At 44.7% G+C, this 17436-nt stretch overlaps 3 protein-coding genes and 2 long non-coding RNA genes across 5 annotated transcripts; 1 reads left to right on the forward strand and 4 right to left on the reverse strand.

The window, feature by feature from the left end:
- Positions 1-1357: 1357 nt before the first annotated feature.
- Positions 1358-4816, forward strand: LOC112890173 (phosphoglycerate kinase, cytosolic-like). Its single transcript, XM_025957049.1, has 7 exons — positions 1358-1515; positions 1612-1825; positions 2898-2975; positions 3082-3342; positions 3556-3873; positions 4157-4315; positions 4397-4816. The coding sequence occupies exons 2-7, from the start codon at positions 1631-1633 to the stop codon at positions 4589-4591; spliced, it is 1206 nt and encodes a 401-aa protein (XP_025812834.1). The 5' UTR covers positions 1358-1515; positions 1612-1630; the 3' UTR covers positions 4592-4816.
- On the reverse strand, positions 3869-6074 carry LOC112890174. The gene is made up of 3 exons (XR_003228276.1): positions 5689-6074; positions 5452-5556; positions 3869-3901 (listed from the first exon to the last, which is right to left on the reverse strand). It is a non-coding gene; the product is annotated as an uncharacterized LOC112890174 (long non-coding RNA).
- Positions 6075-6912: 838 nt separating this feature from the next.
- Positions 6913-8963, reverse strand: LOC112889519 (14 kDa zinc-binding protein-like). Its single transcript, XM_025956207.1, has 6 exons — positions 8823-8963; positions 8668-8727; positions 7786-7872; positions 7556-7703; positions 7354-7471; positions 6913-7249 (listed from the first exon to the last, which is right to left on the reverse strand). Exons 1-6 carry the CDS (start codon positions 8876-8878, stop codon positions 7182-7184), a joined length of 537 nt encoding a protein of 178 aa, XP_025811992.1. The 5' UTR covers positions 8879-8963; the 3' UTR covers positions 6913-7181.
- A 509-nt stretch (positions 8964-9472) lies between these two features.
- On the reverse strand, positions 9473-12987 carry LOC112888359. The gene is made up of 3 exons (XR_003227799.1): positions 12853-12987; positions 9951-10129; positions 9473-9732 (listed from the first exon to the last, which is right to left on the reverse strand). It is a non-coding gene; the product is annotated as an uncharacterized LOC112888359 (long non-coding RNA).
- Positions 12988-13782: 795 nt separating this feature from the next.
- On the reverse strand, positions 13783-15991 carry LOC112889119 (MADS-box transcription factor 30-like). The gene is made up of 6 exons (XM_025955609.1): positions 15639-15991; positions 15041-15119; positions 14771-14938; positions 14629-14670; positions 14331-14501; positions 13783-13791 (listed from the first exon to the last, which is right to left on the reverse strand). Exons 1-6 carry the CDS (start codon positions 15824-15826, stop codon positions 13783-13785), a joined length of 657 nt encoding a protein of 218 aa, XP_025811394.1. The 5' UTR covers positions 15827-15991.
- Positions 15992-17436: the final 1445 nt, after the last annotated feature.

Raw genomic sequence — 17436 nt, forward strand, 5'->3', positions numbered from 1 at the left:
TCCTATGGGAGTTCACTGGCGTGCTGAACATTCAACTTTTTCACATCAAAACCACAAAGCTAGCTTCAAATTAGTCCACTGAGTCTTTTACATGTTTCAGCTCCTTACCTGAGTACGTAGAATGCTACATGGACTGGTACTTGTGGATCCACGCGCTCATGCTTCTAAAACTCCTTGTTAAATGTTGTGATGGTTGGGGCACAAGCTAAGCTGTGCAAGCACCAAAATTGGACTAGGAAACATCACACATAAGATCACCTAATTTCTGAATCGGCATAGAATTGATCAAGCTTCTCCTCCCATGAAAGAAGCGACCTTATTGAACATCTGGACCTGCCATGAAAGAAGCTTCTATTGAATTTCTGAACCTGCATATAATTTACAGCAAAAGGGGAAAAAAGATTTTTGCAATGTGTTCAGTCTTCAATGTTCCTCATCATCCATGTATGATCAATCTCTAGGCATACATTTGCAGAAAAGAAAATCCTAGTGTGATGTGTTCACTGTTCAGTCATCTTTAACCAATTCACAACATAATTCAGATGGGTTTCTCAGTTCACAAAATGTTCGATCAATAACAACTTCAGCCGGATATTAAGACATACCAGGAATAATGCTTCTGCTCTAAAACTTCAGCCGGATAGCAAGCAGTGCAAATGCAGTGAATTTGAAGGTTGGATGCGGCAATGCCAAGGAGGCGCTTCGATTGTGGTTGATTTGACCAATATTCCCTTGGTCAGATCTTTTATGCTTCACCAGTGAACGGTGCTGTTGGGTGATGCTCGGTCTCGGCTAACTAGCACCTAACTCTTTCTACTTCGACTCTTCTATCACTAAGACCTCCTCTAATGATTGCATATAAGCTAGCTCCTCATATTTTAATAGGAGAAAGGGAAGAGCCATCTCTTGATCAAATCTCATACACAGATTATATGGAAATAGCATGTAGGGTTATTTATATTTTTTAAGAATCAGATGATTGAAAGGGTTGTCTCATAGTGCTTACAGCTAGGTACCAGCTCTATGGTAAGGCCTAATCAACTGACTCTTCAAGCATTCTGGAAAGAGTTTCCACGTATAAAAAAAAGTCCATTTCCACGCATCTTATTGCAGAAGCTTCTTCTTGTTCTCTCTTTTGTATATGCTATATAAATAAAAAATAAAAAAAGCGAAGAGAATTAAATGGAGCAAAACCTTTTTGATCGGATCAACCTGGGCCGTCCATGTGCCTCCAGGCCCAGGCCTCCACGTGTTAACCCGCGTGTACAAACCCACGGCGCCGCACGCATAAACCCTCGTGCGCTGTCCACTCCCAGAACCGTTGCGTCCCCTGGCCAGTGGGACCCACGTATTAGAAGGGTGACACCTGGGCCCATTCGTCGGCGAGCCTCTTCCGCAACGCTATAAAGAAAGTTTAGCACCTTCCCGTGCCTTCCTCGTATCAAAAGCTGCTTCGGTTCTTCCCACCTCGAATCCACCCAAATCACCCCCAAGAACCCGATCAACTCTTCCCTGGTAGGCCTCTCCTCCCTTCCGATCAGTAGAATTCGGTTGATGCCTGGCGTCGAGCGACGATCATTTCCGTGACTTGCGGGATCGGATTTGGCGCAGGGTTTAGGCCTTAGGGAGAATGGCGACCAAGAGGAGCGTGGGCTCCCTGTCGGAGGCGGATCTGAAGGGGAAGAAGGTGTTCCTCCGCGCCGACCTCAACGTGCCGCTGGACGAGAGCCAGAAGATCACCGACGACACCCGCGTCCGCGCGTCCGTGCCCACCATCAAGTTCCTCATGGAGAAGGGCGCCAAGGTCATCCTGGCCAGCCATCTGGTGAGCAGCGGTTTCTTTGATTTCTGTATCCTGATTCCTAAATGTTGCTTTTGGCGGATTCGTGTTCGAGGGTGTGAGATTCGATGTTGCTTTAGGCGATTGGGTGTACTTAGGATGCGAGTTATATATATTTTGGTCACTGGATCGACATAGGATCGACATAAAAAGTTGCTAAAATCAACTAGAACGGTATTTTGCGTAAATAATTTGAGAGGAGAAACGAACTAGAGTGGCGTGCTATCGTAATTAATTAATTGACAAAAACACTATTGGTACCCACTTGCATCCACTTCCATCCTTAGGTGTGTATATATATATATATATAATATATATATATAGTTGTGTGCAAGATTGTATCGATGTCGGTTATTCATGAAGCGAAAGGTGGGCTTACTTGTACTGAACTCTATTGTGTGCCAAATTTGTCACTACGCATCAGTGAAAAGGTGATAACTTGAATTTTATATCTAATTATGGTGGCAGTAGTGGTCAGGCAGGTTTCAGTGTTTCACTGAGAAAGGGGGAACTTGAGCTGATATCGATGCATGGTGCAAGACTGCATCTTTTAAATTGGATAAGCCCTTTTGATTGATCTATATTTGTTTTATAAATTGTTTGCTAATTGTCTTAAACTAATCCAAATTTAAAGCCATCTATGTAACATTCTGGTTTGTGGTCTTTAGTTTGATTAGTGTCAACTGTAAAGCCTTTTATAGTGGACTTGCTTTTTTCATGTTGCCGTTGGCTATTTACAGTAACCAAGATATTACATATTTGAAACCTGGAAACCAACGATAAATCTACACTAATTGTACCTAATGGCACTTGAATCATGGCTGTAAGCCAAGACATGGATACCATACCAGACTACCAGTGGACCAGACACCAACTAGCAACATGATATAAATTTCAAATTTTAGGAGAATCCAGTTATAAACTAAAAAGTATATCAGATAAAAATACTTCATGTTTTGGAAAAATGTTTGCCCCTCCCTATTGGTTTTTAAGCTCACACTGCTTAATTATCTCTCTTCATTATACTCCAGTCACTGATTCATTGTTGTTTTTTCAGGGACGTCCAAAAGGTGTCACTCCCAAGTACAGCTTGAAGCCTCTTGTCCCACGCTTGTCTGAGCTCCTTGGAGTTAATGTATGTGTTATGAAAAGATAGCTCATGCTTATTTTTACATGGTATAAAACATTGGAATGATAACCCATCTTATATTCCCTTTATTTGCTTATATGCATTGATATAGGTTGTTATGGCCAATGACTGCATTGGTGAGGAAGTTCAGAAGTTGGCTGCTTCCTTACCAGATGGAGGTGTTCTGCTTTTAGAAAACGTTAGGTTCTACAAGGAGGAAGAGAAGAACGACCCTGAGTTTGCCAAGAAGCTGGCATCAGTTGCTGATCTCTATGTAAATGATGCCTTTGGTACGGCACATAGAGCTCATGCTTCAACAGAGGGAGTTACCAAGTATTTGAAGCCTGCTGTTGCTGGTTTCCTCATGCAGAAGGTATTTATTAAAGTTAAATTAGTCGATGTCTTGTTGTTTCTTGATCTCAATATGCTCCATTGTAGAGAATCAGTACTCTTTTCCTTTTTCAAGTTGCAAGCAGCTGATGGATGATGGCTTGAGAATCCATGTCCAGTAATCTGATATTTAATTTTCGTGAAAGTTTTTGGCAATATAGTTTTTAGCTTTTAACTAAGAGCTCTCACTATCTAGGAACTTGACTATCTTGTTGGCGCTGTTGCCAACCCGAAGAAGCCATTTGCTGCAATTGTTGGCGGATCAAAGGTGTCGACGAAGATTGGAGTGATCGAGTCTCTATTGGCGAAGGTTGACATCCTCATCCTTGGCGGTGGTATGATCTTCACATTTTACAAGGCTCAGGGATACGCTGTAGGAAAATCTCTTGTCGAGGAAGACAAGCTTGAATTGGCGACCTCACTTATCGAAAAGGCGAAGTCAAAGGGTGTCTCTCTCCTGCTTCCTACTGATGTTGTAGTGGCTGACAAGTTTGACGCAAATGCTGAGAGCAAGGTATGCTCCTTAAAATATCTATGTTGATCTGTAGAATTTCACCTGCAACTGTTAGTAACTGAACTAAATAATGTATAAACTGCTACAACAAAAATGTTGAGACATGCCTTTGCAACACTACATAGGCTTGATTCTTGAATTAGAGTGATTAAGTGGCTGTGTCGTAGTGTATGTCAAGTTGCCTGGTAGGTGCAAAAATCAGCAACACATCATGTACATAGTTTAAAATAGTAATAGTTCTCCATCCATTCTATCTAATGCTGATACCTGATACCATCTGCAGATTGTTCCTGCATCTTCTATCCCTGACGGTTGGATGGGTCTCGATATTGGCCCTGATTCCATCAAGACTTTCAGTGTGACGTTGGACACGACCAAGACTGTAATCTGGAATGGTCCTATGGGAGTTTTTGAGTTTGAGAAGTTTGCTGCTGGCACTGATGTGAGTAATACCTGCACATGTAGTTATTTGGCTCTCAGATTTTTGTTTTTCATTTTGCTAAATGTAGTGCTCTTTGTTCAGGCCATTGCCAAGAAGTTGGCTGAAATCACTGCGAAAGGCGTGACAACCATCATTGGTGGTGGGGACTCCGTTGCTGCCGTCGAGAAGGCCGGGTTGGCGGACAAGATGAGCCACATCTCTACCGGCGGTGGTGCGAGTCTGGAGCTCCTGGAAGGCAAGACCCTCCCAGGTGTCCTTGCTCTTGACGACGCGTAGGCTGGTACTGCGGTGGTGTAAATGCGAGTCCTCGTCTGCCGTCCAGGACTTCGATATAGGCTTCTCTTTTGAGTTTTTGCTAGATGAGCAGTGAATAAATTTTGACTTGCTTGGGCATGATGAGACTCAGAGTTGTGCCCGGAACACACGTACATGCTATGGATGTGCTCTACTTTGCCGTGTACTGAAGCCCTTTGCGATGGTTATCCTGTGTTTTTATTCTCATGGTGATTGTTGCTGGTTTGGACTCTGGATGCCAGCCATACTTGTGATTTCAGCTAAGTTAACCTGCATGTGGTTCAATTGTTCCGAGTGGAACCTCATCTAACGCCTTGTTTAGATCGCAAGTTTTTATAACAGTTGGAATTTTTTGCTACTGTAGCACTTTCGTTTGTATTTGACAAATTTTATCTAATTATGGACTAAAAGATTCGTCTCGTGATGTACAATTAAACTGTGCAATTAGTTATTTTTTTTACATACATTTACTGCTCCATGCATGTGTCCTAAAATTGATGTGATGGAGAGAGAGAGTAAAAATTCATGTCCCAAAATTGATGTGATGGAGAGAGAGAGTAAAAATTTGGAATTTGAAAGCGATCTAAACGGGGCCTAAAAGTGATCGGAGCTAGTAATTTCATAGGCCGCTTAGACCGAGCTGGAATAATTTCTGGGACATTTGTATTTGTGCAGAAATTTTAAACACTAGAGATGCATACATTGTTGGCAAAAGAGTATGATTTTTTTCTACTGATGGCATTAGCTTTTGTTTAAAAATGTACCTAGTATAGCAAAGTTTGATAGAAGTCCAATAATCAATTGAACAAAAAGAATCATGGTGCAAAGAAAATGAACATAACTGGTACACGTTTCGTTCTTGTTCCCTTTTCTGGTAGTTTTGATCATATTAGAAATATGGAGATATAGGCTTTGTTTAGTAGGCACTGGGCAGAGAGCCGAAGAAGCTGGGTAGAAGTATGCATTGTAAACTTGTCAGCTAATAACTCAGACGCCTATCTGAAGAAACAACAAATGCCAAAAATACTACCAGATAACTAGTTCGACAAACTGTGTACGATATGGAAAAATGGACATACCAGCATCCTACTCTTATGCAAATGTGAGCTCTTGAAGATTCAACCAGCATAGACCGGTGAAGAAACTTAACAGACAGCCTCCACACGAGACGCACCAATTTGCTGGTTGCGAGAGGGTGAAGCTACAACATGATCTGGCGAAGCGTCTCCAGGCACTTCAGAGGCCGGCGTTTGAGCAGCCAGATCATGCTGGCAGCTTCACCCTCTCACACCAGCAAAGTGTTCTTCTTCTCCACCCGGACTCCGGACGCCCAAACGAGGGAGGAGAGCAAGCGGAAGAGGAGAGCCGCCAGCAGCGATAGCTTTGGCGTGCGCGAAAGGCAAAGGAGACGAAACCAGAGCACGACCGCGCGAGCCGCGCACCGAGGTTTGTTGAGCCCCGGAGGATGTCTGCATGGTCCCTCGCGTGCCCACCACCCCTCGTGACGCTGCCGTTTTGCTTTTGCCCCCAAGCGCTGCGGCACTCGCTGCAACTCTGCGCGTACCCGACTACCCGTATGCGTCTCTGTTCTGTTGCGTAGCCCTGTCCTTGCATCGGTAGCCCGGCGTCCTGCCATGGCCGTCTCGGCACCATCTGTTCATGAGACCTCTCATTGCAACTAACCGTCTGTTCAGAATTCAATCCTTCAACAATTATGTCTCTTCTCTCTTCCAGACGAGCATGGTCTAGGTAAATGTTAGCATCATCCAGCATGTGGAATGGTCAGGTAAGATGTACCTTGACACCGGAAATGAGCTGTGCTTGACTTGAAAATTTGGTTTTTAGTGCGCGATAATTCGGTTAGAGTGATGATGATGGCCTAACCACCTGATGACACCTTTGTTTTGCTTATTGTAAGCGCTGTCAAGAATTATGAGGAGTCACTGTTCTTGCCGGATTCAAAGTTGTTGCACTTCCTATCAATCATTATCTCATCATACGTGCCGGTGAAGCTGTACAGCTGTGAGGTTTGTGAATCATATCAACGGTTTTCTGGCATAGCAGTAAAATAATCTTTGGAACAATTACCAGGGCACATCGCCTATGCAGCTTGTAAAATACCACCAGATGGCAGTTAAACATGATGCTCTGAATGTGCATATATGTGCATCAGTTTATACTTTATAGCTCTTAGTTTAGTTGTGTAAAACGGAAATGAAGCCCTTTATTTGCATTTTGGATCCAGCTCCTTTCATCTGAACTCCAGACACAAGAATGAACAATCTCACTCGACAAATAGCTGATTCAAATAATCTTGGGCAAACTGCGTACTATGCTTACGTCCATAGAAATATGCGCAACAGATGATGATTGCCAGGATAATCCTAAACCTGTTTAATGTTCTCACATAATCTGCTGAAATTTCAGTAACCACAGAGATGATTGCTCACAAGACGTCATCACAGGGGCACACAGTAGTACATGTTCCTTCTCTTTTTGAAACAACAGTCAGACAACCGGAAAATTCAGAAAGAGGGATACAAAATAAAGCAAATATGTCCCACTCTGTAATTTAACCAGCGGGCCACTCCATCTGCCTTCCACCGAGTACATGCAAGTGCAAATGATAGACAGATTGACCTGTGGACAGATAAATGATACATCATTAGCAAGAAAACGAAAATATTTGGAGAGAAGAAACAGACAGAATTATACGGTATGATGGTTGCACATGGGGTCCTTACATCCTTCAGCTCCATTGTTTATGACGACACGGTACCCATTTGCCACACCTTCCTTCTCAGCGACTACTTTCGCTGCGTAAAGAAGGTGGCCCAGAATCTCAACATGCCTTGGTTCAGCCTAAGAACACGGGATACTGCCATAAGATTCATGATGCAATGTTTTGCAGATTGAACCACCTTTTGTTTCAACAAGATTGCATACCTTGGATAGTCCAGTTAGTCCATCTCTCACTTTTGGGATGACTAGAACGTGCACAGGGGCTTGTGGATTAATATCTCTAAATGCTAAGACTTTGTCATCTTCATAGACAACACTTGAAGGAATTTCCTTTGAGATGATCTTGTCGAAACTGAGAAAAGTAAATAAAAGTGAATATTCAGTGCCACGAACATAATTTAAAATAGTAATGTGAGCAAGAGTATGATATCTACATGGTTGGTCCTCCTGTATCAGCAGTGGCAGCAGCTGCTCTGGCAGCAGCTTCCTCATTTGTTGATGAAGCAATGTGGCGCACAAATCTAGAGTAGCAGGGAGAAATATATGAGAAATGAAAGGATTTAAAATTAGTAGAAACTCATGATGATTAGCAACTGAAATTATAACAGTTCCCAGACATGCCAGGGACCTGGGTGAAACTTTAAACTCAATAAATTTGCACACGAGTTTGTATTACCACTATAACAAACTGGGATTCCACAATGACCATTTTGTTTGAAGTTTATCTGGAAATGGTAACATGGGTTGTCAGCCCTTCCATGCTATCCACTACCAACTGACAGAAACCAAGAATACCTACAGAAGAGTAGATCACTTGAGGTACTTGCAGCATATCCTAGAAACAAATCCCAACTCATTCTCGTTGATTAACCTGGATGTTGGTCTGACACAAAAGTTTATGCAAGGAATCCATTTCAAATATTGCATTTCTTGGGCCTTACATAAATTTTAATTCACTCTTCATTTCTTGCTAAATCTGAAACTTTGAACGCATATATGCCAATTTTCAGTTGTTAACCTTGCACTGGCAATGTCTAAGTATGCGTGACTGTCGCTAGACCCAAATCGAGTGTTTAAATTAACATCCAATGTTAATGCTAAAAAAATTGTCCTAGAAATTATCGTAGAACCAAGCACATCTTTCATCAGCAACCAAGCAGTGAAGAGAGATAATGATGTTTATCAGCAAGCAGGTAAATGCAGCAGCCTGTAGGCCACGACCACCCAAATCCAAAAGGAGCATCTCGCAGCACACATGTCAAGCAGCTGAGCCTCGCAGCACAAACAGCCTTAATTCCAAAACGAATTTACCTCACCTTCGGGGAGGCACGCGGCGAGGGACCCGGAGACCCTGCGGCCGCAGCGAGGCAGAGCGCCTGTAACAAGAGGGAGAAGAACGCGTTGGATCGGACCGGACCGGATGCGATTACTGCTCGAGAGTAGAGTAGGAGGGTCAAATCGGAGAGCTTACCTGAGGAGAGAGGACATCGCTGCCGTGAGCGTGGCTGCCGCCGCCCTCGTCGCCATTGGAGGCAGAGCTGGGTGGGGGGGCGCTGCAGCTGCTCTCAGGCAGGAGGCTCCGCGCCGCGCTGGCTGAGCCGGTTGTGCTTGTGTGGACCTGCTCTGGGCTCCAGCGCTGCTGGACCATTGGATTCATGACAGCTGTGGGATTTCACGGTCTAGATGAAGCTCTCTCTCCGCGGGCTGCTCTCGAGATATCGCGGTGACAATTTTTTAGCCCCTTGAACCGAGCCCAAAAGCCCAAACCAACCTCACAGCCCACCAATCTCCCCTCCATCTATACCGCCGGTGGCAGCTTTCACACGCGCGGCCCACCAGAGTTTAGGGCACCCACTCGCCAAACTCATCAGGAACTCGTACTGGATATGAAGATGGATGAACATCAATGCTACTTCTTCAACAAATGGTGACGCAATTGGTATTCCAAAAAAAATAGCCAAAATCCTAGTGCAAATCAAGGGGGAACATATACTTGAAGATCAATACCAAGTGGCGGGTGCGATCGTGCTAGATCAACCGTGAAGCTATCTCCCACTTCTCAATGCACAAACCAGATCGTTCAATCCATGACTCTATTCCCTCATGGCTACATATAGAGTTTTGAAGCGCACAACAAGCTAACACAATATCTGATTGTGAGTCAGTCGGATGATATAAAGCACGCTTTAGTATTTGAAAGTGCATCTGCACAACACCTATAATACATTCAACATGGTCGCGGATCTGCGCATGCCTCCGATTGCATGCAACCAAGACATTTGCAATACCGATAATATCCCTTTTCTGTTTCAATAAGGATCTTGTAGACATGAAGCTACAGAAATTGGAACATGTGTTCCCTCTGTTGCCCCCATATAATCCTGCAGCATATAGCTGTTGTCATTGAAATTGCAGAAGATAAATAGATATATGGTAGTATAGGAATGACATTGATATTCGATAGTATCTTAAATTATGGCATAAACATTGAGTTATTCGAAATTTTGAGTGGAGTATTCACGGTGGCACTTGTATCAAGCTCCCAGTAAACTGGACAGTTGCTTTTAGTACCGCCCAAAGTGTCTACTTATTGTCTCACCGCTATGTTGGAAGCAACATTGCAGATCTCTGTTGCTTGCATTATTTGAGACTCCTCTTGCAGTTGGTTCCTCTCTTGAAGGAAATCCACCAGTTTGTGAAAGATGGCATTCTCCATTCGAAATTCTCGCTTGCAGCATAACTCCTAACCCTTCAAAACTTCTGGTACATATTTCTTCCCTGCAAGAATAGAATCATGAATTGGTGTACAATATGACGAAAACCTACGAAGATTATAGCCAGAAATGAGAGCGAATTCCTCATCATCTCTTTGCTTTCACTTAAAAAAAGAATCCCCACATTGTGGTGATTAATAGTCACTGTGGACTATCTCTTCTATATATAGGTACAAATGTAGTTGCGATTACTTTGCATGGAGATAGCAAAGAAGACTGAAGATTCTATCAGAAAGGAAAATATGGCAGGACTAGTACACATAGAGGTTTGATCCAGTCAAGAAAGGGATAACGTCTGAGAAGCCATTTAAATAATGTAAACATGTTAGCTCACAACTCTCAACAGGCCCTATATATCTCTATAATAATGGCTGTCAGGTATGGCTTTCTTAAATGAATATTCTAACAGCCAATTTTTTAAAAAGAATACTGCCGTCAACACCACAAATAGCCAAACACCTGATAGTTTTTCTAAAACTGAGAAAAACTGTAGTCTCAAAATAGCATGGCATTACATGGTTTGGTGTTTAAAACCATAGTATTGAGATATTGTGTTTTTATGAAAACGGCTCCAAACATGTCCTTAGTGTGGTTTACCTGTTCATGCATGAAGGCCAAAAGGCCTAGAAGTAGAATAAGGCCTCATCAACTCATAATGGAAAGCACTCTCGACCGAGATATAAAGCAGTTGGACTCCATAACCTATACCCATAACCAAACCAGGGGAAGATCGGATAGGAAAAGGAATTAAGACACTTCCACCTAGGGAAACAAAGGTTATCAGGGTTTTGTGGGACCAATCAACTACTGCAGCCATATGCATTATATATACTAGAAAAGCAGTGAGATGGATGATCAGACTAAAATGCATAGAATCACCACAATCCTTTTCATTGAACTGCTTTTGTAAACATTGTACTTTTGCAGTCCCTATTTTCAGGTAAAAATAATGTATTCTACACATGCACGAGTTCTTTAAAATGCAGAAAATTTAGAATATGTGATATAACAGCATCTGTAACAATATTAACCAAGGGATGTAATGTAAGAGGTTGCACTGCATGGGAAGGGGATGGGAACAGTTGAAAATTTGTAAGCAACATGCAGCAATAGTCCATGCAAGAGTTCACCACAAAGACCTCGAAGAACTCAAATAAAAAGTATCCAAATGTATGGAATTAAGCGTCAAGCAGTAGATCAATGCAATTCGGAGAAAAACAGGGAGTGTGTGCTATGGACAATGTGACTCAAGGTCCTTCTCAAACCATAGTCACCGGGAACGTCGTTCCAGTGATGAGAATGCAGGAACGTTTTCGTCCCCGCCGTGTAAAAATCCATCTCAAGTGCCGTACCACGTTCCACGTTCCCGTTCCTCGATCCCGTCGTCCCGGGAACTTGGTGACTATGTCTCAAACTTCCAAACACAGGATATTTAGATTCTCTCTCTAATTACCACAGGTCTAAAATGGTCATTTCTTTAAGCGCAGCACAGGCCCTTTTCACAATTGTGAACCACCAGATAAATAAAGAAAATGAAACTGCAACATACAAAGATGGTTATGCAGTGAATCAAGACAGATTTGGGAGGTTAATTTTACTGTGCCAAACAAGTGGGTTCAAAGATTTCACCAATTGAACAAACCCATATGAGGTTAAACCTCAACCTATCCGGCATAATCTAAAATCACTGTTAATTTACAAAATGTGGCTTTGGAAATGAGTATTAACTGATATGATAAAAAGAACAGAGATCAATGTACTCTTTTACTCTGCTACACTCAACAAATATAACAAAAAAGAAAAACAGTATGTATTACAGCTCATTTAGTTTGAGGATCTTTCAAAACGAACAATCAAGAATAGCTAATTTGGTTATGAACACAAGATCAATTGGCACAATCCTGCACTTGTGCCTTCCATTTGTTATTTGAGATACCTAGCATGTTCATTGATATTATTCCCAAACCATTTGACAGCAAAAAGGCAGCATGCCGCCAACAGAAATGAACCAACATGGGTCTATCATCTAAGAAATCAAACTCCTAGTCAGTGGTATATCTTTTGCCTTACACTTTCAATTAATCACCCACAGTGATAGATGGGCCTTAGATGGGTCTTCCTAAACTAAGCAATTTAAAGTATGAACTTTTTACTTAAATTATAAAGCAACTTATCATTTCATTCAGCTTTTTTTCTTTTTCGGCCATTTTTGTTGAAGAACATAGATGCGCAGGCACGCACACTTTGCCCACTACAGAAAAAACATGACAGCCATGTATCAGAGTTGTGTGTTCACGAGCCTTAGCATTACACATAGTCAAATTTATGCTGAGTAAATAGATTCTTGCATTCTTAATTATAAAGTGTACATCACCTGTGCAAAATGGATTACCACTTCAATGCAGCTAATAACAAATTTAAGCACCACTCAGCCACTAAAGCCAAACTCAGTATCCCATTAGAAAAAGACCGGGCCTAGATAAGATATTCACGCAAACAACCCCAATTCACGTCCATAACCAGAACATCGCCCACAGACCACCGATTACCGAGTGGGTCGCACGTAAACCACATGCATCGTCACCAAATCACCATATGCTAACTGCAAACGAGAAGTACGTTTCAGAATCGCACAAGCGGAGACGCGATTTCGATGGCAACAAAAGGAAATGCGTCCAAATTCCTCGCAAAGCGACTAAGAACGCCTAAATTTCGCAGAATCCACACCTTTGGATCACGGCGCGCGCAAGGCGGTCCCGGAGGAGGAGGGTTCGAGTGTTCCGCGCTGCCTCGCGATCCAGAGCTCCAGCGACCTCCACGCACCATCACCAAGCCCTAATGCGGGCACTGCGGCGAGGCGGCCGTAGCGGCACGAAACACAACCAATTCCGCACCTAGAATTGGGAGGGGTTTAGACGAACGCCGGCATTAGGGTCCGAGGAAGGGACGGGGCGCGAGATGTACACGGTTGGGGGGGCGTCCCTCCTCACCTCACGAGGAAGCGGGGGGTGACGACGAGGCCTGGCCTGGCGGCGGAGGAGACGCGGCCACGGAGACGCCGACCCGCCCCGCCGGCGGCTACTCGGTTCGAGTGCCTCGCGGGTGCTAGGGTTTGTGGCGTGGGAGAAGATGAGGCAACCGCCATGGCGGCGCCCTGGAGGCCTGGAGCCCGATCGAGAGGCGTGCGTGGCTGAAGGGAAGCTTCTCTGAGAAGGCGGCTTCTCGTCGAAGGGAACGCGGCGGCGGCGGAGAGGCCGAGCCGTCCGTCGCGTGGGGGGGGTCCGGCCCGCGCGCTTGGTCTGGTTCGATTGCTTCGGCCGCAGCGTCTCTCTGCCTCTACGGCTACGCGCGACTAGTCTCCTGTTCACGTGCCGTGTGCCACTGCTACCGTGCTACGCCGACGCCTGGTTCGTGTGCCGCTGTGCTAGAGCTTCCGGTGGGTTGGGTGGTGTCCGTTGGTCTGTGCCGTCACTGACAAGCGGACCCATGGTACCATCTTTCCTCTCCTCCCTGGTTAACCTGGGAGACTGGGAGCTACCCCCAGATGCAACTCAATTCCCATCTCAAAAGGAAAACTATTGAACTGCAAGTTTGAAATGTCAAAACGACCAAACTACGAATTATAGAGGACCCATTAATTCATTTGTTTAACTCTGATCACTCAATCTAAAAAAAGGAAGTTTATCTCTGATCAGCATCAGTAAAGGAAATGAAACCTAATTTTATCTTCGCTATGTTATGCTATTTTCGTTGCATGAACTGCTCGAAGGCATGCAACCGCCGTTAGATGCGACCAAGGCATCACAGAACTTTGGCCACATGAACATTAGATGATCTACTAGTACTACTTCATCGAGATATTTTTTCTCTCTCTAAATGTCTTCATTTTAGGCCTACTACTTCTTCATTCAGTAAAAATTAATAGAAATAAATCTATTATGTCCAGTCCAGCTGATCGACGACACGTCCTGCCGGCCAACCAGTTACCAGTCTATCTTCGATCTGCGAAGAAGAAATTACCATGCAACTGATCAGCACATCGCGATTCGCAAGAGGGTAAATGGAAAAGAAAAAAGAAAGATGAACAGTAGTAGCAGTAAAATCAGGTAACTTCTGACGTACGCGTTCTTTTTTTTTTTGACATTTTGTTACCACAGCTGCAGACCGCGTGGTGGGCCGGAGCCGCCGCCGCCGCCGCTGCCAACGTCGTCGTCGTCGTCGTCCGCCTGCGGCCACAGCTGCAGCATCGTGCTCGCCGCCGACTTCTCCTTCACTTTCAGGAGGTACGCGAACGACGGCGACGGCGGCAGCGGCTCCGCGATCTCCTCCGTCTCCACGCCCACAGCAGCTGCGCCATGGCGCCCGTTCCCGTTGATCTGAGGCGGTCGCCGAGGACAGGCGCACAGACACTTCAGCAATTCATGGCGGCTACCAGGCCGGTGACCAAGCAACGATGGATCACACGTCTACATGCTACTGTTCAGGTGTGACGGTTGCAGTTACCTTGAGCTGCAGTTCGTCGTCCAGGCTGGTTAGCAGCTCGTCCTGCCAGAAATTAACAACAAGCGCGGTTAAAAATTCAGAACCTAAAACACGCAGAGAGGCAGTGTTTAGTTTTACTCGGATTGCTGGGAAATGGCAGTACCTTTCTTGCACGGGCTTTGCTGAGGGCCGACTCGAGCTGCTGCTCGAGCTCGTCGAGTTCATCCACCGAGGTCAGAGACGACAGGTCTTCTCCCGTGCACGCCATCAGGCTGGCCTGCAGCTGCTCGTACTCGCGCCGCAGCCTGCCGATCTCCGCGATCATTTGCTGCTGCAATGCAAGAATCAGACCGAAGATACTGGAGCTGAGATCCAAGAAGAGAGGTGGCACACGAACAGTCTGAAGATACAGGAGCTGCATTTGGGTACGCACCTGATGATCAGTGCAGTGGGTCTCCTGGAGGAGTTGCGTGTTGGTGACGGCCTCGTACCGCCGAATCAGATCGGTCAAGCTTAACAAGTGAATTCAAACATGGTTAGTAGACTGAAACAAAAGTTACCCAAGCGTGTGTATGATAAATTGTTAAGTGTGAATGATGTGCATCACTTGAACCACGCTGAATGCCTGCAGCTCATGCTTGCACAGGAGATTGCAAGCTTCTATCATCATTCTACTTTTTGCTAATCCATCAATTCGACAAACTACGGCATGTTTGTCAATGATCTCTGTGTTTTTGTAGCTGCTACTTAATCAGTGATTTCCGCCCCGGATGCAGGCTAACTATTTTTTTAAAAAGTAGATGCAGGCTAACTAGGACATCATAAATTCATCCCAGCAAGTCACCAATCACCTCACTTTGGATCGCTATACCTACATGCATACCAAGTCGAACCTTTAGTTCATCCTCTCCCCTGGTATTCTCATTCTGAATTTCTGATCACCACCAATCCAAGCATGTAGCAATCCCAACCGGGAGCAAAATTGAGGAAAAAGTGCAAGAAAAAAAGGCCGGATAATGAATTGACCGGACCTGGCCGGCGGGTTGGGGTACTCGAACAGCTTGCCGCGCTCGGAGAAGACGACGACGCCGACGTCCACGTCGCAGAGCACGGCGAGCTCGTGGGCCTTCTTGAGCAGGCCCTTGCGGCGCTTGGAGAAGGTCACCTGCCGGCTCACCCGGTTCTCGATCCTCTTCATCTCCACCTTCCCACGCCCCATTGCTCGCGAGCGCAGCGGCCTGGACCTGATCGCCTGCCCACCAAAACCCCAAAATTGGTGGAGGAGGTTAGATTCCCTTGGGCTATCGCTTTTCTACCCGAGATTAGCACGGGAGAACGAAGGACGCGGCAGCGTACAGAGGAGAGATCAAGAACAGGAGGACGCCGGCGGTCAAAGGGCTTTCCTTGCAGGCTAAGGAGAAAGGTCCGGCGAGCCGAGAGCAGCTGAAGCCTGAAGCGAACAGAGAGGGAGGGAGCAGAGCTGTGCCGGGGCTTTATATCGCCAAAAGGCAGTGCCAGCAACGCGGCAAGTTAACTGAATGCGCCTGGGCCTGTTGGATCGAAGATGTGCGTAACGGATCAAGAATCCAAGGCGCATACCCCTTCCCAAGCCTGGGATTGCCGTGGTTTATTTAGAAATACGTGGTTCATAACTTCAAATTCAAAATTGAACTTACAAAAATTCTAGAATGACTTTCTAATTAAAGTTAAAAGGCCGCTATCAAAGTCTTTTCTAAAAATATTCTTTTGTGAGAGTAAAGTATTATAATCTAATAGCACACGCACCGGTCAAAAGTATAAATAGTTAGATTATAAATAGTTAGATTAAAACTACACGTTACTTGATAAAGGAAAGGAAGGTGCTTGGATGCGAAGGCAGCCAGCACCATCGTACAAACTTCCAAGCCACACAGGAGCCATGAGACCATGACCACGGTCCACTTGACTGAAACTTTTGTGACCCCTGACCCACGTACGGATGAGCAAAGTACCCTTTGGCGTTTCCTCTTCGATTCAGGGATTTCGCTCGTGTTGCCGTGCAGAGTCCCGCTGACCTACCATTACGCAGGACTATTAGGGCACGGAAAAAAGTTGCTTGCTGGCCTCCGTTCAGCGCTCCACTGACTGTGTTGTACTCGCGCGCTGTTGACTGATGGTGCGCGTACAAGCGCCCAGCGCCCACGATACGAGAGTAGAAAAACCAAAGCGGCAAGGAACAATCGTTAACGGGAGGAATCTCCCACCCTGCAGTCAAATTTGGGCAACGATATGACACATTATGCCATTGGAGTAGTTACCAGTTGCATTCAGTCATCCTGCTAATGGTACCGAGATGTTCCACCAAGGGAGCACCCAGCTTCTTGAGGAAATGCAGTGGCAATGACTGGATTGTTGTGGAGTAGGGCTTGTTTGGTTGGCCACGACTAAACTTTAATCCTATCATATTAGATATGTTTGGACACTAATCAGAAGTATTAAATATAGTCTAATTATAAAACCAATTGCATACATGGAGTTTAATTCGCAAGACGAATCTATTAAGCTTAATTAGTTCATAATTTGACCATGTTTTACTACAGTAAATATATACTAATTATGGATTAATTAGACTTAATAAATTCATCTCGTGAATTAGCATCGGCTTATACAATTAATTTTATAGTTGGCTTATATTTAATCCAAATATTTGGCATCCAAATATCCAATGTGACTCGGACTAACAATTAGTCTCTGGATCTAAACACCCCCCTAAATTAGCAGGGGTCACATCTACTTTGTCTCAGAACTTAGCTAGAAACAAATCTGAAAAAGATAGCTAGAAACAAATCT

This window comes from Panicum hallii, chromosome 4, assembly GCF_002211085.1.
Source record: "Panicum hallii strain FIL2 chromosome 4, PHallii_v3.1, whole genome shotgun sequence".
Lineage (NCBI taxonomy): Eukaryota > Viridiplantae > Streptophyta > Magnoliopsida > Poales > Poaceae > Panicum > Panicum hallii.

Coding starts and splice junctions, on each gene's coding strand:
- LOC112889119 (XM_025955609.1), bottom strand. CDS start 15,826: ATGGGGCGTGGGAAGGTGGAGATGAAGAGGATCGAGAACCGGGTGAGC. Junction 14,671..14,770: donor GCAAAGCCCGTGCAAGAAAG/GTACTGCCATTT, acceptor AATTTCTGGCAG/GACGAGCTGCTAACCAGCCT. Junction 14,502..14,628: donor ACGACGAACTGCAGCTCAAG/GTAACTGCAACC, acceptor CGACCGCCTCAG/ATCAACGGGAACGGGCGCCA.
- LOC112889519 (XM_025956207.1), bottom strand. CDS start 8,878: ATGGCGACGAGGGCGGCGGCAGCCACGCTCACGGCAGCGATGTCCTCT. Junction 7,704..7,785: donor GATACAGGAGGACCAACCAT/GTAGATATCATA, acceptor TACTTTTCTCAG/TTTCGACAAGATCATCTCAA. Junction 7,472..7,555: donor GACTAACTGGACTATCCAAG/GTATGCAATCTT, acceptor CCGTGTTCTTAG/GCTGAACCAAGGCATGTTGA.
- LOC112890173 (XM_025957049.1), top strand. CDS start 1,631: ATGGCGACCAAGAGGAGCGTGGGCTCCCTGTCGGAGGCGGATCTGAAG. Junction 3,343..3,555: donor CTGGTTTCCTCATGCAGAAG/GTATTTATTAAA, acceptor CTCACTATCTAG/GAACTTGACTATCTTGTTGG. Junction 4,316..4,396: donor AGTTTGCTGCTGGCACTGAT/GTGAGTAATACC, acceptor CTCTTTGTTCAG/GCCATTGCCAAGAAGTTGGC.